Genomic DNA, 23171 nt, shown 5'->3' with positions numbered 1-23171 from the left:
CTTCAGGATTCGGGGTCCCAGGAACAGTGCAGGCCGGGGCTGTTGGCACCCTTCACATCCGCCCGGAGAAACCATGGCACTTGCCCTGACGCTTGTTACGCTACACAGCTCCGACCTTTGGTTTAAGAACCCCGAGTCCCTGGCTTCTCCCACACCCACCTCTTTTGTTCCCTGAAAACCAGTTCTGTGAAGGAAGTTGAGACCAGGCTTCACCCACGCCTGCAGGAGTTGGATATGGAGGCTCTGTGGCCCTCATGCGTCTCCCCTGGTGGTTATTCTTTAGATCACTTACTTTAATGGTTGTTTAATCAACACACACAGACGCCTGGGCCTTAGGTGCACTTGACAGTGTGTGCATCCATGTAACCGCCACCCAAAGCCAGACTTAGAACTTGTCCCCCAGCCTCTGGGTGGGTTTTGTTTGGTCAGGTGGGTCTGTCCCCTGACGCCAGGCAGTGCATACTTGAAAACAGGTCCAGACTGGTGGGGCGGGGCGGGGGGGCCGGCGGGTGTGCTCCGTCTCCTACCAACCGCCATTCCTTGCGTAGTGAGAGGAGAACCCCTTTGCTTCCCTCTTTTTGTCTGTCTCTTTCAATTGATTCATCGCCCACAGCTTCGGTAAGAGCGGCTCTGAGCTGTTGTTTTCCTTTAAGATTGTTTGGCGTATTTGCTCCCCCGCGAATTGTGTTCCCGTGGCTGGGGTTCCTTTTGGCTGGATGTGTTACTCGTGTAATGGTTCTGTGTGTAGAAACCTGCCTGACAACACAGGAACTGGTGAGATTCTGGCGGGGTCGGCCGCAGGGACCCTGGCAGATCAGTGCTCTAATGAAAAAGGGATGCTCTCTTAATCTCCCCACAGGGGGCACGTCAGTAAGTACAATCAAAGGCAGACTGGGGGGCGTCCTGCAGACCCAAGAGGGACATTCCAGGGGCTTGCCACATTCTTCCCTGAGCTGGAGGGGAAAGCAAAGGCAGGCTGGGGCTCCCAGACTTCTGTTGTGTGTCCCGAAGGCCACCTCCGCACAGCCTGGCTCTGCTCTGAGCCCTCTGTGTGACCGGAGGTTGGCGTCCCTAGTGATGGATGAGCCCTGGGTGGGGGATGCTGACGGGTCACATGGCCTTGACTCCCTTCCACCGCCACGCCACCCCCATGCCCTGCCTATTGCCGCTTTGAGGCCCTACCGTGGCTGACGTGGGCTGAGCTCAAACATGTGGTGGGCGGGCGCCGTGCCAGGCACTTTACGTTCATTGACTTGCCTCGCCGTCAGAACAGCCCCTTGGGGAGCCACCGGAGCCACAGCTCATCCCCGTTTCCTAAGGGAGGAAACTGAGGCACTCAGTGGTGGGCGACAGTTGGATGCCAACCCAGCTTTGGCCCTGACGTCTCGACTCAGCCCTGCCACCCCTTGGGCGCAGGTGAGGAGTCAATGCCGTAAAGGAGAGGTAGCACCTGGCCCTTGTGGTTTCTGTCCTGTGTCGGGGCAGTGGCCCCGGTGGATTCTTCTGGAGCCCAAAGCCAGTCTTTCCTCATTCCTGCCTCGTTGCCGATTCCGTCATGGTGTCAGGCAGCCTCTGTCCCCTCTCGCCTGGGCCACATCTGGAGGCAACATCTGGTGAGGCAGCCTCGGGTGGGCGGGAAGGGGCCCTCCTACCTCAAACATCCTGTTCTCTGAGGCTGGAGGGGCTCCCGGAGCTCCGGGGGCCTGGCGGAGGCCCTTCCGGCAGCCGTGAGGCCCCAGGACATCCTGTTTCACCTTTTTCTTTGTCGATGTGCCCTCCACTGGGACTGCAAGTGGGCCTCAGCCCCCTGAGCTGGTTTCCTCCTTCACTCCGCCCCCGAGGCTGCCTCTGCCTCGTCCTCCGGCCTCTTCCGGTTTGGCCTCCCTGGAGCCACCCTGATCTGAGGGTTGAGGCCCCTCAGCTGGCCAGAGGAGGGACATGTTTGAGTTCCCCAGACACCGACTGGCTCAGCTGCCTATGCTGGCGCAGCGTCGCCGGCAGCTGCGGGAGCCAGAGTGTGGAGCGTACCAGCTGCTCTGAGGGGGTCCTGCAGCTGCCCTTGACAGAGCTCGCCTGCCCACCTCCGTCCTCACGGAGCACTGCCAGCCCAGCTCCTGCTGGCACAGGTGGTGGCTGCCCTCAGTGATCCCTTCCAGCCCTAGGAGGCAGGCTCCATCGGGCTCAGGGAGATGGTGCCTGCCAGCCATGGTCAACCAGCCAGGCCTGGCTCTGCCCGGGCCCAGGGCCCATGTCCTTCCCAGGGCCTTGAGCGTGGTCCCCACAGCCCCCCAGGGCCAACTCTCCTCCCAGAGACTGGGATGGGGTTCGGCTCTCTTTCATGAGCTGCTGAGTCCCCAGGCTGAGCCGCTCCCAGCATGTCAGTTCTCTGTGCCTTGGTTTCCCCTCTTGAAAGTGAGCTAAGTGTGCCCAGGCAGGTGGGTGGGAGCATTAGCTGAGCTACTGCACTGCGTTAGGTGTTTGCCTGGTACCACATATAGCAACAGCTTCAAAGTCATGGCCAGAGAAGAAAGGCCCAGCAGAGGAGGCCGGCAGAGGAGGCCGGCAGCCCAGCGCATGGAGTGAGGGGCTGGGCTGCTGGTTTAGTTGCCTCCACCCCCCACCCCCCGCCCTCCCGCCCCCAGTTATCCGCTAAGCCCCCGTGCTTTCATGGGCCAAGGAACAGGCGCACATCTGCTGTTCCTTTTGTAGCTCACAAAGCCCAGGGCTGCAGGCTGATTAGCATGGAGGGGGCAGACATTTGCATGTAATGGCTCCCGCCCAGTCGGAGCCCCTAGTATTCTTTTCAGAAAAGCCAAGCCCTTTCTTTGGTCCTTCTTCTCTTGGGGTTGCCCTTCCGCACACCCCACAGTTAGACTTATCTTTGGGCCCCTCCAGACCAGGCCTGCGGGACCAAAGCCTCCAACCCCTAAAGGCAGACATCGCCCCCCAGCCCCCATGGACCAGCCCTTTGAGAGGAGTCCCTGCTGACACCCCCTCCCCGGCCCCTGACCCCCTGAAGCCAGAGCTAACTTAGGAGGTTTGGGTGTCTCCAGTGCAGGGCCTCTTCTCCAGCCTGTGGTCAGCCCCACTGGAAGGCGGGGAGAGGTGACAAGGGGCGGGCCAGCAGAGGTGGGTGGCTATTATATTGTGAAATATTTTCGAAGAATGAAGGAGAATACAGCCAACACCAAGAGCAGTCACTGCCACCTTAAGAGATAAAACGTTGCCCATAGAGCAAAGGGCCCCCTAACTTGTCTCCTCCCAGGGAGGTAACCTCCTGTTCAGCCAACACCGGTGGTCAGCCTTCACAAGAGGCCACGTTGACGTGGCCTAAAGACCCAACCTGGTACCTTTGAAACCTAGGAGCAAGACTTTTCCAATCACGGTATGAAGCTGGTGCCTCTCAGCCTCGGCCAGATGGCTGCTCTGGGTCTGAGTGGCCTGCACCAAGCCTGGCTGGGTGCCCAGTTGGGCTGGTCCAGTGGCCAGATGCCTGGTCTGGGCCCAGTGTGGCCTTGTGTCCAGAATTCTCTCTGGGATTCCTTCTCTGCAGTCTTTGCGTCTGGTCAGAGAGCCATGGGGCTGTGGGGCCCCGAGGTGGATGTTTTGTGCTCAGGACCCCTGCCATGTGCCTGTGGGTCTTGGGCTGGGCACAGGGTGTGTTGGTCCTGATGACGGTGCTGAGCGATGCATTATTATTTATTTTCCTCGACCTGGGGGGGTGGGTGGAGCCCCAGGTGGCAGAGCCCAGATTCAAAGCTGGGTCTAACGAACTCCAAAGCTGGAGTTCTGGGATCTGCACGTGCCGTGGCCTCCCTGGCAGGGAGGCTTCAGGAAACCCAAGTCTCTAGTGGCCCCGGGCACCCCAGCCTGGCCCCGCCTGCTGCTTCTCCTCCATCACACCCAGTAAGGGGGGGAGGGTTGGGTGCAGGCCTGCGCTAGGCAAGACATCACCGGCTGAGAAGCCAGTGTCCTCCATCCTCCAGCCCTACAGGTCACTTGGGTCACAGGACCTGAGGCTGCAGAGGAGGGATCAGAGCCATTCCCACTACCCTCCCCCCACACCAGCAGGGTCTGACCTGCTCACTTCGGAGAGGGCCCAGGCGACTTGAGTGGGCACCAGGCCTCCCCCGCTGTCACGATTGCCTTTTGTCTGCTTATCCTTCAGGAACGTGGTAGAAATTCAAACCGCTCAGGAGGGTGTAACATGAAAAGCCCGTCTCTTCGTCCTGCCTGATCCTGGCCTGCCCCCCGCGCTGCCACTCGTCTTCCGGCGCGCCCTTGCTGCGCGGTGTTTCAGGCACACACGGGCTTGCGTGCACACATCTCCCCAGGAACCCACTGGGCTCAAGGTTCTGCAGGTTTAAACCATGCAGTCATTTTGTGGTGTTTCTTTCTAGACAAGCCCCAGGCAGGCAGCATGCCTGGCCCCTCCCCCTCCCCGGCCCCCCTGCTCATTTTTGCACCTGTGGTGTGTGTGTATTTTACACCATCTGCCCCTAACAGTGCGGCTTGGTCATCTTAACATGTCAGCGTCTACAGACAGAAATCTATGCCTTTCCATTGGCTGTACCTTCTTTCACTCATTCAGTGGCTCTTTAGGTTTTCTTCTGCTTTGGACAGTGCTGTTATCTAGGTGTATCTTTGCAGACATTCAGAAGTAGAACTGTAGGATAAGGCCCCACAAGCGGACTTCTGGGTCAGAAGTCTTTGACAGAGATGCCCAGATGGGGGCTGGCCCAGTGCGCCGGGGTGCTTGGGGGAGGGGGTGGGATTCACCCCGGGACAGGGCCAGGCCAGAGGAGCCCAGGGTGACCTCATGGTCCTCAAATACCCCAGGGCTGGGCAGTGCGGCAGCAGCTGCTCGGAGCGTCTGCGAGGACAGCACTGGAGCAGCCGGCTTAGGTTACAGCCAGAGACGGAGGCCAAGTCGGGCTAGGATTCCCCGGGGTGGGATTCTCTTCTGAGACCGTAACCATGGCTGCTCCTGATTACGCAGTGCATAGGACACTTACTAATGCCTCCCTTATCTCATGGAATCCTCACGGCAGGGAGGGTTTTATCCTCACTTCATCCCCATTGCACAGATGGGGCTCCTGAGGTTCGGGGTGAAGGCAGGTGGTGGGGCCCTCCAAGTGGGCTGTGTCCTCTCACCCTGCAGGCTGTGCCACGATCACCTTTGGACAGATGAGGAAACTGAGGCCCGCAGTCACATCTGGAGGGCGGCACCGTTGGCCCTGAACCCAGGTCTCCCTGGATGCCCATTCATTTTGACCACTGCCCTCCTGGCCTTCCCTGCTGCGGAAGCGGGGCAGTGGGGCCTGGTGCCTCTGGAAGACGGGAGTCCCCTTGAGGAAGGCGAGCCCTGCATCCCCCCCAGGGCCTGGCTCGGCTTGGATGTCGCCGCCTAGGCAGCCTGTAATCTGTATTGCACAGGGCATGATGTGTATCAGACCCCCGAGTCCCTCCAGCCCCTCTTACCTGGCCTTCTCACTGGTGTCGCCTGCCTCCCTGTGGCGCCCGGGAGCGTGGGAAGGCAGGGCCTGGCTGGCTTGTTCACTGCGGTACCCTCGTGCCCATGCTTGGCACCGAGCGGGCTGCAGGCCGAGCCACCCAGTGAGCCGATGGCCCCGAGCAGAGGGTGGGCCGAGGAGAGCACCCTGATTTCTCCATGCCTCGTCCTCCTCTTCACCCAACCCTCCTCTCTCCTGTGGAATATTTTCCTCTGGAAGGTGAACGGCCTGTGTTTTATTTGGCGGTAGGAGGTGATTTAATAAAAGACCTCACATATGGACAGGCGTCCCCCCACCCCCAAGTCTGCCAAGGTAAATAGCTTTAATTATGCCTTGCTTGTGGCTGTAATAGTTTTTCTGCTAGAAAGGCAAGGACTTGAAATGTGGCCCTTTTTTGTGTTTGTTGCTTTTCTTTTCCCCCTGAGCTGGTGGCTGCTCTCCTGTCTTGCCCTCCACCTCTCTGTTGTCCAAGAGGCAAAGAGACGCTCTCATCTCACACGAGGATGGAAGGTTCTACGGGAGGAGAGAGCTTGACTCCAGGCATTTATCTCTATTCCACTGGGTCCCTCTGACACAGGTCTGTCCAGCCTGAAGGGCTCAAGGACCCCCTGCTTGTTCCAGAGCAAAGGGGAAGGGGAGAGAGGGCAGAGGTTACCGTGGGGCTGCCCAGTGCCCAGCGTCTTCCAGTAGTTAAGTGACCTTCCCCAGGCCACACACGCCCTCGGCCTGGGCAAGTGGACCCCCATTCTGGCTGCCTCCTGCATGTAGGGAAGGGGCCCAGTCTCCCTGACCCCAGGCCCTGGGGTGGGCGCCGTGCAGGTCAGCATCCCCAGGTGCTGGGCTGGGCACTGGACCAGCGACGTGCAGAGCCCTGGATTCAATAAGGAGTCAGCCTACGATCAGGGCTCGTCCAGGAAGTGCTGGAGAACCTTCCTGGTCTTCCTCCACCTGGAGGAGGTAACAGGGATGCAGGGGAAGAGAGGCAGGGTGCCAGGGAGGGTCTGCGGAGCCACGGAGGCTGGAGAGAAGGCCTTCTGCCCATGGTCTGGAGGGTGGTGAGGTCAGCGTGGCTTGACGGGGCGGTGGAGGGGCTCTGTCGAGGTCGTCCGTGTTAGCAGGGGCTCACGAGCCCCATAAGGAGTTTGGACTTGTTCCAGAGGGCTCTGGGGAACCACTGAGGGGTGCAAGCAGGGAAGAGAACACAGCAAATCAGCCGCATTAGATGCTGTGACTGGGACATGACTGGAGGCTTAGCACATCCCCCGGGGTCTTCTGGTCAGTGTCCCTGAGAGAGGATGCCTACCCCTCCCTGAGGCCGCCAGCTCTTTTGAGGCCCTCCTGGGTGCCAGGCCCCGCTTTGGGCCCAGGAGTGAGGGTGGGAAGCAGGGTGCTGCCTTCAGACCTGGGACCGGGGAGCCCCCGTGCCTCAGTGTCTGCCAGATTCTGCTGCCCTGGGTCCCACGGTGCTGTCCAGGGAACTGACTGGGAGGGACATCGGGTGGCGCTGTGCTGGCTGGGGGCAGGCAGCCTGTACCCGAGAGCCGCCTGCTTCCCAGCCTCCGTCGTCTCCTGCCGGGACAGCAGCTGCCCTCCAGCCCTGGCCCTCTCTCGGCACGGGGTCCCTCTGGGTACTGCCCGTGGCTCTGGGGGAGCCAGACTTCTGAGCCCCAGGTCCACCGGGGCCTCTCTCACCTCCGCCACAGCCTTCCTACAAATCGCCCGTCTTGCCTGGGAGCCTCTGCAACCTCTCTGGGCTGCAGCTAGGAAGTCCCAGTCGCCCCCATTCTCCCTGCTGGGCCCCTGCAAGGAAAAACACTGCGCCTGTGTGTGTCCCCTGCTCTCAGCACTCACACTGAACACTTCTGATCCCCAGGTGTTGGGTAGGTGTCCCCACACACCCAGCAATTCTCCAACACCAGTCGGCTGTCTGGCAATTCAACTCGATTCTGAAACTGTCTACCTGGAGGTAGTGTCAGATCCCACAGGTTGAGGGCTCAGTCCTACAAGACTGTACACACCCCACTTCAGACGCCAGTCGCAAGTTCGGCTTGGGTCATCTGTGCTTCCCATCAACCTGCTATAAATCAGAGGTTCCTAGGACCTCTTCCTCAGGTTTGATTAATTTGCTCCCGCAGAGCTCAGGAAAACAGTTTACTTACTAGATGACTGGTTAATACAGAAAGATGCAACTCAGGAACAGCCAGATGGAAGAGCTGAACAGGGCGAGGCGTGTGGGAAGCAGTGCAGGGCTTCCGTGCCCTTTTCGGGGGCGCCAACCTCCCAGCACCTCCACGTGCTCACCAACCCAGAAGCTCTCCTGAACCCTGTCCTTTTGGGGTTTTTTGGAGGCTGAGGAGGGGGGTACTGAAAGTTCCGACCCTCTAATTACTTGGTTGGTCCCCACATGGCTTTCTAAGTCCTATATCCTGGGGTGGTTGAAGGGGGCTTCACATGAATCATAAAAAACACCTTTATCGCTCTTATCACTTGGGAAATGCCAAGAGTTTTAGGAGCTCTGTACCAGGAACAAGGACCAAATAACATATGTATTATAGATCACCGTATTACCACCCCCCTTCCTCTCTGCTTTCCCACATGCTGTTTCCTCTCGCTGGAGCATTTGTTCCCAATCTCTTTCCCTGGCTGGTCAGGTGCCATCTCTAGCCTCCCACAGTGCCCCTGTGCCCCTGGCCTCAGTGCCCAGCACCTGGGGATCCTCGTCACTCTGGCCCCCCGGCTCTCCTCACCCCCTCTGGGATGGGGAGGGTGTCTCCTCTCACGCCACTGCCGGGTTTGTAATAAAGTTTTATTGGCACATAGCCATGTTCCTTTACATATTTTCTGCAGTGGGGTTGAGTCACAGTAGCAGAGATTAAATGGCCTGAAAAGCTGAAAGTATCTATTTTCTGGTCCTTTACAGAAAGAAGCCCAGAGGGGTGGTGCGCACACTGGCTAGGAGCACAGACCTGGAGCCAGTCGGCTCAGCCCCTTGCCCTGTGACCTTGAGCGAGATACCTAACCTGTCTGAGCCCCCTTTTCTCATCGGAGCCAGTGGGGGTGGTAGCAGTAGATACAGGGGTGCTGTGAGGGGTCCGTGGATAGCGCAGGAACAGAGCCTGGCACCTGGGAAGTTATTACTCACAGTCTGGCCTCCCAGCCCCATCGTGGTCTCAGCAGGGTGTGAGTGGGTGGGTGCTGGGCCACGCCGCCTGTGGAAGCTCAGTGTTTGTGACTTGGATATTCAGGGGCCTTGCTCCCCAGGGAGCAAGACAGGTGGGGTGGTTTTCCTAGCTCCCCCCGCTGCACCCTGAGCGCTGCATTGCCTGTGGATTTGTCCCTGGCTATTCCGGCCCCTCGTCCCCTGGCCCCAGAGCCTGGGCGGGACAGACTGCAGTGTGGTGGCTGGGAGGCCACCCCGGGGTGGCAGGCCGGGTCCAGGAGCAGGGTGGACACGTTTGTGATGGCTGCGGCATGACTAGTACTCCTTGGGCCGAGTTCGTTTCAAACCGTTCAGAGCCCGTCTTGGGTGAGCCTCTGCGGAGCCTGTTCACCGCTCAGCCCTCCCATCCCATCACTTCAGGGAAGAGGGAGACCGGCTCTGCCCTACCTGGCTGCGGGGGGGATCCCAGCACAGCCTCCTGGCCTGCAGCCCCCTTTGTGGTCGCCCCCAGTTAGAGCGACGCGGCAGTCTGCCAGCCCCTCTCCCGCTTCCTGTCCCCACCTGTCCGGGGCCGCGTACCTGCAACAGCCCCCGAATGTGCCGGCTGGTGTGACCAGGGTGGTGCTTACTGGCTTCGTTTCTGGAGGCAGGGCACAGAGACCAGTTCTGCCTCTTGCACCACATGCCCGCTGCTGGGTCTGGGCCCTGTGGGCTCCGGGCCCCTTTCCTGGGGGGAGAAGCCCTCTCCCAGGAACCCCTCCCCCGGGGCCCAGGAGGCAGGCTTCACCACCTGGCTGGGATAGGCCCAGCGCCACCACTTCTGCCCACTGTCCTGGGGGCCCCCTTCCAGTGAGGGGGCGGGGAGGGGAACAGCGATGGACCAAAGGTGCAGAGCCCTGCCCACTGGGGACTGGGGTGCTGAGCGTGGCCATGGGAAGGGGCTGGGGAGGGGAGGTCCTTGACTGCCAGTCCGAGAGCTTGGACTTCTCCTGAGACTTTAAAAGAGGTAGGAGCCTGGTCCGGCTTTTTAAAATTATTTTTTGGTTTGTCATATATTTACCTAGCATCCCCTGTGTGCCAGGGACAGGCCTGTGGGTGTATAGCTGTGACTTATACAAAATGCTGGCACCATGGGCTTTGGTGGTCCCACCTGTGATGGGACAGTTCAGGTTGCCCTTAGCCCTGGCTTCCCTGGCCCGAGCCTCTGGATGCGGCCAAGCTTCCCTTAGCCACAGGTCCCTGTGGTCGCCTGCCTGGCGCCAGGTTGCAGGGGCTGCCTAGGGCAGCTGGTCGGGTTGCCAGGCTGCTTTGTAAACAGGCCCTCCCTGGTCTGCTCGCTGCCACACAGGAGTAGCTGACAGATCGGCTTTATTTTCTGCCCCAGGAGTGGGCATGGGTACCACGTCAAGGTTTCGGGTCCCTTCCTGAGACCCATTTATAGCTGGACTTGGGAGCACCTCGTCTTGGGTCCCCTGTGGGTGTGGCGTGGCTGTGAGCCCGGGGCTGGCCTCCCAATCCGCTCTTCCCTCCTGCCCGCTGTCAGGAGGCTGCCTGTGCCCTGCTCCCCCCTCCCTCCAGGAGGTGGCATCTGGCTCCAGAGGTGGGAGGTCATCTGGCAGAAACCCAGGCTGTGGCCCCAGGAGCCTCCTCCAGGCTGTGGCCCAGGCTTAGGGCTCACACTAAACAGCGGACACCCGTAGGCCCTTCACATCCAGAACATTTTTCTTGTTCTATTGAGATAAAATTCACATAGCATAAAACAATTGAGTTGCATTTGGTGCACTCACAGTATCAGGTAACCATCACCTCTATTTCCAAAATATTTTCATCATCCAAAGAGAAAAACCTTGCTTCCATTAAGCAGTCATTCCCCATTCTCCCACCCTCAGCCCCTGGCAACCACGAATTTTGCTTTCGGTCTCTATGAACTGACTCGTTCTGGATGTTCCACATATATGGGATCATATACCTGTGAGCTTTTATGTCTGGCTTCCGTCACTCAGCATATAGTTTCTGAGGCTCATCCGTGGGTTGGGACCTTATTTCTTTTTATGGCTGAGTGATATCCCATTGTATGGATGGATCACATTTTGTTCATCCAGTCATCAGTTGATGGACATCTGAGTTGTTTCTACTTTTTGGCTGTTTTGAATAGTAACACTTTGAATATTTGCATCAAGTATTCATTTGAATACCAGCTTTCAATTCTTTGGGGTATATACCTAACGAGTGGGATCGCTGAGTCAAATGGTAATTCTGTGCGGCTGTACCATTTTAAGTTCCCACCAGCAGGGTCTGAGGGATTCAATTTCTTGCCAACACGTGTTATCTCCCCCTTTTTTGTTTGAAAGTACAGCCGTCCTGCTGGGTGTGCAGTGGTATCTAATTGTGGTTTTGAGTTGCAGGTCCCTGATGACTAATGATGACGTGCACCTTTTCACATGCTGGTCATTTGTATACCTTTGGAGAAACATCTCTTCAAGTCCTTTGCCCGTTTTTGAATTGGGTTATATTTTTGTTGTTAAGAGTTCTTTATGTATTCTGGACAATAGATCCTTATCAGGTATATGATTTGTAAATATCTTCTTCCATTCTGTAGGTTGTCGTTTCGCTTTTTTGTGTGTGTGTGTGGTATGTGGGCCTTTCACTGTTGTGGCCTCTCCCATTGCGGAACACAGGCTCCGGACGCGCAGGCTCAGCGGCCATGGCTCACGGACCCAGCCACTCAGCGGCATGTGGGATCTTCCCGGATCGGGGCACGAACCTGTGTCCCCTGCATCGGCAGGTGGACTCTCAACCACTGCACCACCAGGGAAGCCCCCGTTTCGCTTTTTTGATACTGTCCTTTGATGCAGAAAGTTTATTTAAATTTTTTTTTTTTTTTTTTTGGCCATGCTGCATGGCTCTCAGGATCTTAGTTCCCCAACCAGGGAGCGAACCTAGGCCCCTGGCAGTGAAAGCACCGAGTCCTAACCACTGGACCGCCAGGGAATTCCCCAAAAAGTTTATAATTTTGATGAAGTCCAGTTTATGTAGTTTTTCTTTTGATACTCTTGCTTTTGGTGTCATATCTAGGAATCCATTGCCAAATCCAAGGTCTCAGAGATTTACCCCTCTGTTTTCTCCTAGGAGTTTTATAGTTTTCACTCTTATGTTTAGGTCATTGATTAATTTGAGTCAGGTTTTATATATGGTGTGAGGGTAGGAGTCCAGCTTCATTCTCTTGTACAGGGAGACCCAGCTGTCCCAGCACCATTTGTTGAAGAGACTATTTTCTGCCCCTTGAATGTTCTCAGGACCCTTGCTAAAAATCAGTGGGCTATACGGGACTTCCCTGGTGGTCCAGTGGTTAAGAATCTGTGCTTCCAAGGCAGGGGGCATGGGTTCGATCCCTGGTCGGGGAACGAAAATCCCACATGCCGTGGAGCGGCTGGGCCCGTGAGCCATGGCCCACATGAGGCATGGCCAAAAAATAAAAAACAAACAAACAAAAAAAATCAACTGACTATAAACATAGGGTTTATTCTGGACTCTAATTCTATTGATGTATATGTCTCTCCATTTGCCAATACTATTCTGTTTTGATCACCATACCTTCGTAGTGCGTTTTGAAATCGGGGAGTGTGAGTCTTCAGCTTTGGTTTTTTTTTTCAAGATTGTTTTGGCTGTTACGAGGGTGATTGGGAACACTGCACATTTGTACTCATGCTTCTCTCTGTAAATATATTTTGTCGTTGTTGTTCTGCAGAATAATGCTCCCGTCACATCCAGATCATTTGAAGTTATGGCTCCTGCAGTCCACACATTTCCCCACTTGGCCTTTGTAGCTGTTGAACGGTGTTCATTAGGCTGCAGTCCAGGACCACACCTGGCATTTGATGGTCACGTCTCTTTAGCCTCCTTCACTCTGGAATACTTCCCAGCAATTTTTGCCTTTCCTGACTTTGGCCGTTTTGAGGCAACCAGGGAGGTTGTCTTGCAGACTGCCCTGTGATCTGGCACTGTCTGTTGTCCCCTCGTGGTGGGACCAGGGTGTCTGTTCCGCTGCCCCACGTCAGGGCTACAGCTTCGGGTCGGTTTGTCTCCTGGTCGTGCCGTGTCTCACGGCTCGGCTGAGGTGGGGTGCCCCATGCTTGTTGAGTGAATGACTGGTAACAGTAGTAGTGGCGGGTGCGGGGATGCAGTGCTTCCTGTATGCGTGTGTTGGGCCTGACCCCTGCCCCACCGTTAGTCCCACCTGACAGATGAGAAAACTGAGGACTCAGACCTGCCCTGGTGACACACTAAGTGGAGTAGGTGGGGCGTGAACACAGGCCGTCTGGGTCCTGTGGCCACACTCACAATACATGCAAGAAGGAAGGGGCTCAGCGGGAGGAAGCAGAGGCGCCACTGGCATTTCTTTCTTGACCCCCGCCCACCCCTGCTCAGCTCTGAAGGCCGACGACACCCCCGTGTGACACAGAGGGGCTGGTGGCTGAAGGCCCGACTCCCTCAGCTAGGCCTGGGCTGCCCGCTGGGTTCCTGTGACCCTCTGACCCTGCCAGGCTTGGCCTTCTCTCCCCTGTGTCTTCCCACCTCAGTGCCCAGGAGCGACATGGGGCTGGCACCAGCAGGTGCTCCGTGAGGGAACGTGCCCCTTGGGCCCCCCAGTGCCTTGCAACTCCCCGTCCCCTCACCTCAGCCCCGGTTGCCCTGTGGACACCTGTCCTCTCCTGCTGGACAGACTGCATCCTGTGTCCCCGCTGGGGATGCTGATCAGCCACCGCCTCGTCCTCAGCGTAGGCTGGGCAGGCAGGGCACATGGCAGCGCTTGTGGGGCGGGTGTTGTGGCACCCTGGAAGAATCTGGGGTGCCATGGGTGGGGGGAAGGTGGCCCCGGGACCTGGCGGCTCACGTCCGCCTCCCTCCTCTCGCAGATGAAGACGTCTGTGTGTTCAAGTGCTCGGTGTCCCGGGAGACGGAGTGCAGCCGTGTGGGCAAGCAGTCCTTCATCATCACCCTGGGCTGCAACAGCGTCCTCATCCAGTTCGCCACGCCCAGCGGTACGTCTCCCTTCTGTCCCAGCAGCACACGGAGTGCCCAGAGCCAGGGGGCTTAGGCTCTCAGCCGTGGTGGGCGGGGGGCCTGGAGCCCGGGTAAAGCCCATTCATCTGACCCAGCGAATGCCCCACCAACATCCCAAGTAGAAATATTCCCAAGTAGAAATATGTCCACGGTAAGAGTACGTGCTCGCTGCCTGGACTCTGCCCCAGGCTTCGCCGGCTCCTTTGGGTCCTTCTGGGCTCTGCTTATATGTCCCCTCCTCTGAGAGGCCTGTCCTGACCTGCCCACACCCCAGGCCTCTTGGAGGAGCCGGTCACACGGGGGTCAGGGGCCCAGCCCTCCCGCAGCAGTGGTTGGGGTGAGACAAGGTCCTGAGGTTGGCAGAAGCTTTGTTCCGAGCGCAGAGGAGGCTCTGGAGGGTTCTAAGCAGACCCATCTGGGGGACACACGAGCAGGGCTTGTGGAGCCCCAGGCGAGTGCTGCTGGTGGCTCTGGGTGGGGGTCAGCAGTGGAGGTGGTGAGCCGCCCTGGGCTGGAGACCCCTCGAAGGGTCCAGCAACCAGGCTTGGTCCCTGCAGAGCCGAAGTCAGTGGGCCTGGTGGTCGGCGCAGGGGCTGGGGCAGGAGAGCCCAGGATGGAGAGGCCGCCCACCCACGGCTGCCCCCAGCTTCCCCAGAGCCCTCTTACTTGTCTCAGTGCCCCCGATGGAGAGAGGAGGCTCCCCCAGCCCAGACCCTCAGGACTACCCGCCCTCAGGTGGCCTGGCTTCAGAGCTGAGAGAAGGCCGGGCTGGGAGAAAGCAGCCAGGTGGCTGACCACCTGCTGCCAGAAGCCCCACATTCCATTTCCTTCCTTATCCAAAATCAATCCCAATTCAACGTTTAAAAAAATAAGTTACAGAAACAGGGTTGTCATTAAGAGTTGATGTTTTAGATCCGCCTAGTCTTTTTCTGCTTCATGGATAGTTATATTCTGATTTTTTTCCTTTCAATCCTATCAGTTTCTTAAATCATGGTCAAGTATACATAGCAACAATTCTACCATGTTAATAACCCTTTCTGAGTGTACATTTCAGTGGTATTAAGTATATTCATTGTGCAACCATCACCACCATCCAGCTCCAGAACTGTTTTATCTTCCCAAACTGTATATGTTTAAGATATTGTCTTTTAGGTGTTTTTGTTTTTTTTTTAATTTATTTTTGGCTGCATTGGGTCTTCATTGCTTCACGCGGGCTTTCTCTAGTTGTGGTGAGCAGGGGCTGCTCTTCGTTGAGGTGCGCGGGCTTCTCATTGCGGTGGCTTCTCTTGTTGCAGAGCACGGGCTCTAGGTGTGCGGGCTCAGTAGTTGTGGCACGAGGGCTCAGTAGTTGTGGCACGCAGGCTCAGTAGTTGTGGCGCATGGGCTTAGTGGCTCCGCGGCACATGGGATCTTCCCGGATCGGGGATCGAACCTGTGTCCCCTGTGTTGGCAGGCGGATTCTTAACTACTGCGCCACCAGGGAAGTCCTGTCTTTTAGTTAATTGTGTTAAAATACGCCTAACGTAAAATTTGCCATCAACCATTTTCAAGTGTCCAGGTTCCAGAGGTATTAAAGCACATTCACGAGATGCAGCCATCTCCACCATGCATCTCCATCCCCCATTTTCATCTTCCTAAACTGAAACTCTGTTCCCATTAAACACTAACTCCCCCTCTCCCACCCCTCCAATCCAGCCCCTGGCCCCCACCATCCTATCTGTCTTCATGATTTTGTTTGCTTCTTTTTCTTGATGCAATTTAGTGGTCTGTGTTCATAAACATAGTTCATTTGCCACGTAACACCTGGTCCTGCAGACCCCTGCTGACTGGTTCTGTCATGTGCTTCTCAGTGTCCACTGCGGTCCATCCAGTCCCCTCTGACCGGACACTGGGGTGGTGTCCCTGTGTCCACTTGCCACCCACAGACACTGCCGTGAGCTGTGGGTGGACCCACGGGTATCTGCTGGGGTGAGTCCCAGAGACTTGATGCCCGGGTCATCCTTTGAAGGCTTTGGCCAAGCTGCCCTCTGGCGAAGCAGCGCCAGCCGCGTGGAGCACGCTCGCCCCTGACACCTGCCTTCTCCCGTGCCAGTCACCAAGGGCAGTCTTGGCTGCCCTTCTTCTTTTCCTTCAACTTCAACATTTGTGTGTATGTGTGTGTCGGGGAGGCGGTTTCAGATCACTTGTGCTCAAGGTAGAAAAGTTGGGGTGCACGCCTAGACAGAGCCCGCCACCCCTGAGCCAGCTTCCCCCTTCCAGATTTCTGTTCCTTCTATAACATCCTGAAAACCTGCCGGGGCCACACCCTGGAGCGGTCGGTGTTCAGTGAGCGCACGGAGGAGTCCTCTGCTGTGCAGTATTTCCAGGTGGGTACATACTGCCTGGGCCAGGCTGCTGCCCCTGGTGGCCCCCAGAGGCCATGTGGCACAGGGCAGGCCCACCCGGGTTCATGTCCTGGCTCTGCCCCTTACTCGCTGAGTAACCTTGGGCAGGTTTCCTCCGCTTGCTGGGCCTCAGTTTCCTCATCTGTGAAACAGAGATGCCAGTGCCTGCCTACGAGGGTTGCTGGAAAGATTTGAGTGCAGGTGAAGCTCAGGTCCACAGGCATTTTGAGTAATGATAGCATAGTTACAATGTCCTGAACACGTAGGGCATGCCAGCCACTGGCCCCAGCGCTTTGACACGTACGGAAGTACTTGAACCCTCCCAACAACTCTAGGAGGTAAGTACTATTGTTGTCCCCATTTTACAGATGAGAAAACTGAGGCTCAGAGAGGTTAAGTGACTTGCTCCAAGTCACACAGCTATTATGCAACAGAGCCAAGATGGGAAGCCAGGTCTGCCTGATGCCAAAGCCTGTGCCCCTGCCCAGGTGCCACGCTGCCTCCCGATCGCCTGTTGTCTTACAAAGAGACCCCACAGCACCTCACCTGCCTGGCGCTCTGAGTTCTAGGGTTCTGTTTGATCCACTCCTCCACTTCTTTGGGGCCCCTAAGATGGGGCAGGTGGCCCTTGATCCCAGAACCCTGCGTGTGGCATATCCTGAGTTCTCCTGGGTGGCTTCCAGGACCAGGTATCAACCAACTGTGTCCTTTGGCCACAGCGACGGCGGTGGTGTCCTCCCTGGGGGCTGCCTCTAGCTTCCAGCTCCCTCTACTGGAGCAGGTAGCCGGGGGAGTCCAGGCCAGCAGAGGGGGTGTGGCCTCCCCAGGGAGATCTCTGCCCGAAGTGGACCCTCCTCTGTCACAGGGTCGGCCAGGGCCTCGGCCGTCTGTCTGCTGCGTGCCCTGTGCCATTGGCATGTCTCTGTTCCAGTTTTATGGCTACCTGTCCCAGCAGCAGAACATGATGCAGGACTACGTGCGGACAGGCACCTACCAGCGTGCAATCCTGCAGAACCACACGGACTTCAAGGACAAGGTGAGCGGGGCCGGCTGCATCCACCCTGCTGCCTTCCTCCCTCTCCCTCAGGCTCCGTGCCCACCTCACTGGCTCAGTAGCCTCTATTTTTTTTTTTCCCCCTTTGTTCATTGATTTTATCTTTAATTTTTTCAGATTGCAAAAGCAAAATCTACTTTTTGTAGAAGCCCAGTGTGTATCAGATGGGCGTGAAAGGCCTCTGTCATTTCCCTCCAGAATGACCACTGCCAACAGTAAAGCTCTCTTCTTCCAAAATTTTCCCCCAGCATATATATTTTAGGGTTATAATCTTTTTAAAATACAGATATACAAAATAGGACTGTATTCTACATTCGCTTCCTGCAAAATACTTTTCCCCCACTTAATGTTGTGTCTTGGCATGTACTGTTAAGTTACGTGGATGTAGTGTAATCTAGTCACTTCCCTAGGTGAAGTCACTTCCCTAAATATATTTAAAATATATTTAAATCTTTTTACTGTTACCAAGTAGTGAGCAGTTGACCCTTGAACAGCATGGGTTTGAACTGCACTGGTCCACTTATATGCAGCCTGTTTTCGATAGATATGATCAACTGTGCTACACGATCCACAGTTGGTTGAATCTGCGGCTGCAGACCCGTAGATATGGCGGGCCAACTGTATGGTTATACTCAGATTTTCTACTGGGTGGTGGGGTTGGCGTCGTCCCTGACTCCCGCATTGTTCAAGGATCAACTATATACTCGTGATTAAAAAGAGACCAGAGTATATATATTGGGAGGTGAAATTTTATTCTGTTCTCTTCTCATGGCCTAGAGTTTGATTTTCCCTTTTAACCACATGAAAGCTTGTGGTTTTCTCGACATATCTAGGGGACTCTCCACATGATCCACGTGGATCTATGTCATCCGGCGCCTTGGTGATACACTCCCCCAGCATTGCTGAGAATCCCCTCAGGTGACTGAGCCTCCCGGTCCCAGGGCCTGAGCCCCACAGGCTGGGGAGGAGTCATCCTCGACACAGCGGCCATCCCTATGCCCTGGCGGCTGGCGTGGGCAGCATTGGGGCAGTGTTTGGGGCCCGGGAAGCCAGTGTCCCTTCAGCAAAGCCTCTTCCAGCTCTCCCAGGACGCAGATCCATTTCCTAGTTCATCCAGAGCTCTGAGAGGCACCCGAGGCCCTCCCACCCGACAGCACCAGCCCCCCTGCTGGGCGCTCGCCCTGTGCCCCACCGCCACGCCCAGAGCAGGTCTCCTTTAGCGCGTGCGCACCAGAAACGTTTATCCTGACTCCGCTTGTGCGCGGAAGCAGTCAGACGAATCCAGAGTGTGGGACAGTCTACCGCACACTAGCCGGGACTCCTCCCAGAGCCTGTGCTCTGGGGCCCAGCAGCCCTGGAGAGGGCACCCAAGTGGGAGCTTTCCCCGGGGCTCTTCCCAGGTTGCGGGGTTGCCCTGTGGGGCCTGGGGTGGGAGGCTGCCCTCCTCCTACTGACCGCGTGGCCCTGGCCAGTCAGCCCTGCGTCTCAGTGGTTCTGCTGCGGGGCTCAGAGGTGTCCTTACCTGGTGAGCACTCATTCCCACGTGCTGCATAGACAGCGCACACCATTCCTTCTTGAATCGGGTCTGAGAGTGTGTACTGGTCTTAACATCCTAGCTGTCCTTAGAAGTCCCACTCTACCACCTTCGGATCCACACTGCAGGCTCCTGTGGCTCTCAGAAAGCACCCTCGTGGGCAGCTGTCCGTGTAGAGGGGAAGCAGGCCGCAGGCCGCAGGCCGGAGAGCGTGCTCCGTGGGTGGGTCTGCGGGGAGGGAGCGCCCCCTGACACACACACCTTTACGATCACGTCACTTTACCACTGATTTGTCCTCACTGCCCCCTCCTCCCTCAGATTGTTCTTGACGTCGGCTGCGGCTCTGGGATCCTGTCGTTTTTCGCCGCCCAGGCTGGAGCAAGGAAGATCTACGCGGTGGAAGCCAGCACCATGGCCCAGCACGCCGAGGTCCGTGGCCCTCGGGGTCCCAACCTGTCTCCGTGCCCCAGCTCTGTGCCTGCTCCAGCCTGGGGAAGCCAGCCCTGCTGGGAGCCCCCAGGAGACCTGACCCCTGGGTCCAGGGGAGCCTGGGAATATCATTCTCTACTTTGGTCTCTTGTCCCCGAAACTGAGTGGTTTCAGGGGGAGGGGCTTGCTGGGCCTGAGGTAGTCTCCCTTCCATGAAGGATGGTGGCCCACCGGGTTCAGGGGTGATTTGGGGCCTTCAGGAGCTTGATGGACTGGTGCTTCAGGGGCTGGACTGTGCAGTCACACAGACCAGGGTGGGATCTCGGCCCGGGGCAAGCCGCCCACCTCTCTGAGCCCCACCTGAGAGGTGGATGACAACAGGATTTCATTTTGTCAGTTGATGCTTTTTTGGCACTGAAGCCCTCATTCACAAAGTTTAAAACCTAAAAGCTACAAAGGTAAACAGTGAGGATGCTTCTCTCCCTGACCTCTGGCTCCCAACCACCTAGATCCCCCCCACTGGAGGGAGACAGACGTATGTAGAAGCTCCCCAGAGCCGCTCCATGAGCCCCCATGGGCCTCTCCACCCGCCAGCTCCCACACGAATGTACACGCCACCGTCTTGCACCTGGCTCTGCTCTCTTTACGATACATCTGGGATATGACTGTGTCATCATGTAAAGAGCTTCCTCACTCTTTCTAGTGGCTGCAGAGCATCTCTGCCTGGATGAACCATTGTGTGTTGAGACACAGGCTGTAACTGACACTGAGTCTGCTTCTCAGTCTGTAGCACAAACGCTGCACCAAATCCCCTGTACGCGTGTCCCCTCTCCGTGTGAGGTTACGTCTGTAGGGCAGATTCCTAGCATTGGAATCGCATGGTCGGAAGGTGTGTCCAGGTTTAGCTTTGGCGGCTGTAGCAAGGCCTACTTGTCCTTGTCCCCAAGGTGACATCAGGAGGCTGCGGAGCTGCAGGAGGGGCGACCCAACAGGGAGGCAGAGGGGAATCTGGTGGCTGAGTGTGGACGGAGGCCCTCCCCCGCGAGGACCCCCGTGACCCCTGTGGCTCACCCGTCCTCAGGTCTTGGTGAAAAGTAACAACCTCACGGACCGCATCGTGGTCATCCCCGGGAAGGTGGAGGAGGTCTCGCTCCCCGAGCAGGTGGACATCATCATCTCAGAGCCCATGGGCTACATGCTCTTCAACGAGCGCATGCTCGAGAGCTACCTCCACGCCAAGAAGTACCTGAGGCCTGGGGGTGAGTGTCCCTGCCGGTGCGGGCCACTGCCTGGGTGGGCGTTCCCTGGGCCCGAGGCCAGGGGTGCGCACCTGGGGGCCCCTTCAGAGAGCCCCTGGCTGCCGCTTAGTCAGCACGGGTGTGGTTCAGCTCCCCACTGGCCTGAGCTGGCGGCCTGGGGTACAGAGGGCATCTGGGCCTTCATCCCCACTCCCTACCCAGACCTGACCTCAGCTGGCTGGGCCCCAAACGAGGCCACGTGTCCACTTGCCTGGTCTGCTCGGTCAGGGTACGGAGGGGCTTCCCTCAGGCCCGCAGAGAGCCACTGGGCTGCCTCTGGCATCTCATGGCCCATGGGGGACAGTGTCTGGCTGGGCTGTGGTCGGAGCAGGACACGTTCTGTGGCCGGCACCTTCCCCGAGGAACTGCCCTGTCGTCTTCATTCCTAGCGTTGTAGACCCTGCCCTCAGCCTGACAGACTCCTGCACTCATCACCATGGGGTGTGTGTGTGTGTGTGTGTGAGAGAGAGAGAGAGAGAGAGAGAGAGAGAGAGAGAGGGATGGGGGTTGTTGTGTGTTGGGGGGCAGCTGATGGCTGTGGTCTCCTGTCTGTGTCACTACCTGCCTGTCTGTGCTCTGGGGTCATTGGGTCACTGTTGACACCTGCTCATCTGTGTCACTGGTGGTCTGGTCTGTGCGTGGCCCTGAACATCTGCCAGTGTGTCCGTTTCTCTGCTCAGTTCTGGGCACGTTCTGAGTATTTCTGTACAGGAAAGGGGCTGTGTGTGTGTGTGTGCGTGCGGTATAAGACGACCCCCGCCAGGGCAGAGCACAGGAGGTCCGTGCACTTGCGGCCCCATGGAGGGCAGGGGAGGAGTTGGTCTGTGGGGAAGGACCTGCCTCAGGCTCCACTCCGAGAGGTGGGAGGTAGGAGGTGGCTGCCATTCCCCACAGCTCTGTCCTGCGATCCAGGTGTGTGGGAAGCCAGGCTGCCCCAAGGCTTGTCCTAGACCTGCTCTCATGCTCTGCCCTGTTGATGGGCCAAGCTAGCCGGGGGGTAGGGTGGGGGGGAATTGGGGGTGGTGGGAGTCGGGGGTGGTGGGGAGCAGCAGCCCCAGCAGGATGTGGGCTCCTCCTTATGGGACGGAAGGACAGACAGGAGTCAGGCTCCAGTGGGCAGCTGCATACTCATCCCACTGGTCAAGCAGCCTGTCCGGGATGAGGCCTGGGGCTAACCTCTTCCCCTTCAGCCTGCATGAGTATGGCTTCATTCCATCTCAGGAAGCTCTTTTGGGGGATTAAGGGAACCCTCCCCGCAGCTGCACAGTTTTAGGTGCCTTCGGGGCTGGGGGCGCTTTTCCATGATGCTCCCGGGGGGCTGATGGGCTCCTCCTGGGCAGGGGGCCTGGCTTGTGGCCTCTGGGCCAGTGAGCCCCTCCCTTCCCCACCCCAGTGGCTACAGCTGAAGGAAGGCTTGAGAAGGCAGATTCCCAGCACCTCAGGGACTCTTCTCTGGAATAAGAGGAGGGAGGGAGGCCCACATCTGGAGGCCAGGTGACTTGGGGCCCTAGACTCTAGAAGTAGGCGGGGCCTCCTGAGCCCTGGCTCTCCTTGCCACTGGCTCTGACTCATCTGTCTGTTCCTTGAGTCCCCCTCCCATTTCAGGCCATGCAAGTAGTCCACCCTGCCTGCCAGAGCCTGGGCAGTCCTGCGGTGGGGATTCAGCTGGGGCCCGTGATGCCATAGCCTGGGGCTCACCCTTGCTCTGTCCACAGCACTTTCCTTTGCCTTCCCTGTTGCACACCTTTCCAAGAGACACGGTCTGGCTGACGGAGCAGGGCCCCTGGAGGCCTGGCCACACCCCAGGCACTGCTTACTTACCCCTGAGGCTCTGGCAGGTGCTTTCCTGTCTCCCAGCCCTTGTAATGGGACTTGAGGCCAGGCCCCCCTGCCTCCCTGGCTAGCTGTACAGGTTTAGTGAGGAGGTGTGCGTCAAGTATTCAGTGGCCGCTGGCAGAGTAGGTGCTCAGTATCTCTTCATTGCCTGAGTGCATGAATGAGTGAATGATGAGTGAGAGGCTGGGAAGGCCCAGAGCTGGGGTCCTGGGGCCCTTTGGAGGTTCTGCCAGGTCCTGCTGAATGTCCCACCCTGACGCCAGCACCCCTCCCTGCCCCCACTCCCAGGAAACATGTTCCCCACCATTGGTGATGTCCACCTCGCACCCTTCACGGATGAACAGCTCTACATGGAGCAGTTCACCAAGGCCAACTTCTGGTGAGTGTGCCCCTGGGTGTCCTGCCTTCTCAGGGATGGCCCCACCTTTCTCTTATTCCTTATCCTCAGTAGGACCGAAAAGACTTGGGCTGGATGAGGGCCAGCTGGGAGAGAAGGCAGGCTGCCCCAACTGTGTCCTGCTGCTGGTGACCTTGCCATGGGGGGCGGGGGCTTTCTGCAGGTACCAGCCATCCTTCCATGGAGTGGACCTGTCAGCTCTTCGAGGTGCTGCGGTGGACGAGTATTTCCGGCAGCCTGTAGTGGTGAGTGGGGGCACCCAGGGCACTCACCACCACAGTAGCACTGGGCATGGCCCTCCTCTGGGGTGACAGGAGAGGGGCATGGGCTTTCCTGTAAGGCCTTATGCAAGCTGTGCAGCACTAGGCAGGCCACCGTTGCCATCTGAGCTTCTGCCCCTGCACGGAGCTCTCACACAGGGATGTTGGGAATTAAGTAGCAATGCATGTAGAGTGCTGAGTGCATAGTAAGCATGCAGTAACGTGTTTACAGTCACTAGACG

General features: G+C 57.6%; 1 protein-coding gene across 1 annotated transcript in view; it reads left to right on the top strand.

The window, feature by feature from the left end:
* CARM1 (coactivator associated arginine methyltransferase 1) overlaps window positions 1–23171 on the top strand; it is a 41264-nt gene that overhangs the window by 11986 nt on the left and 6107 nt on the right. The window contains exons 3-9 of the mRNA XM_065873825.1: window positions 13590–13715; window positions 15997–16103; window positions 17053–17157; window positions 19028–19138; window positions 20220–20397; window positions 22561–22651; window positions 22833–22914. Coding sequence (XP_065729897.1) covers window positions 13590–13715; window positions 15997–16103; window positions 17053–17157; window positions 19028–19138; window positions 20220–20397; window positions 22561–22651; window positions 22833–22914 — 800 coding nt within the window. The remainder of the gene's footprint in view (window positions 1–13589; window positions 13716–15996; window positions 16104–17052; window positions 17158–19027; window positions 19139–20219; window positions 20398–22560; window positions 22652–22832; window positions 22915–23171) is intronic.

Source organism: Phocoena phocoena, chromosome 3 (genome assembly GCF_963924675.1).
Source record: "Phocoena phocoena chromosome 3, mPhoPho1.1, whole genome shotgun sequence".
In the NCBI taxonomy this organism is placed as follows: domain Eukaryota; kingdom Metazoa; phylum Chordata; class Mammalia; order Artiodactyla; family Phocoenidae; genus Phocoena; species Phocoena phocoena.
This window is presented reverse-complemented; position numbering and strand designations above follow the sequence as displayed.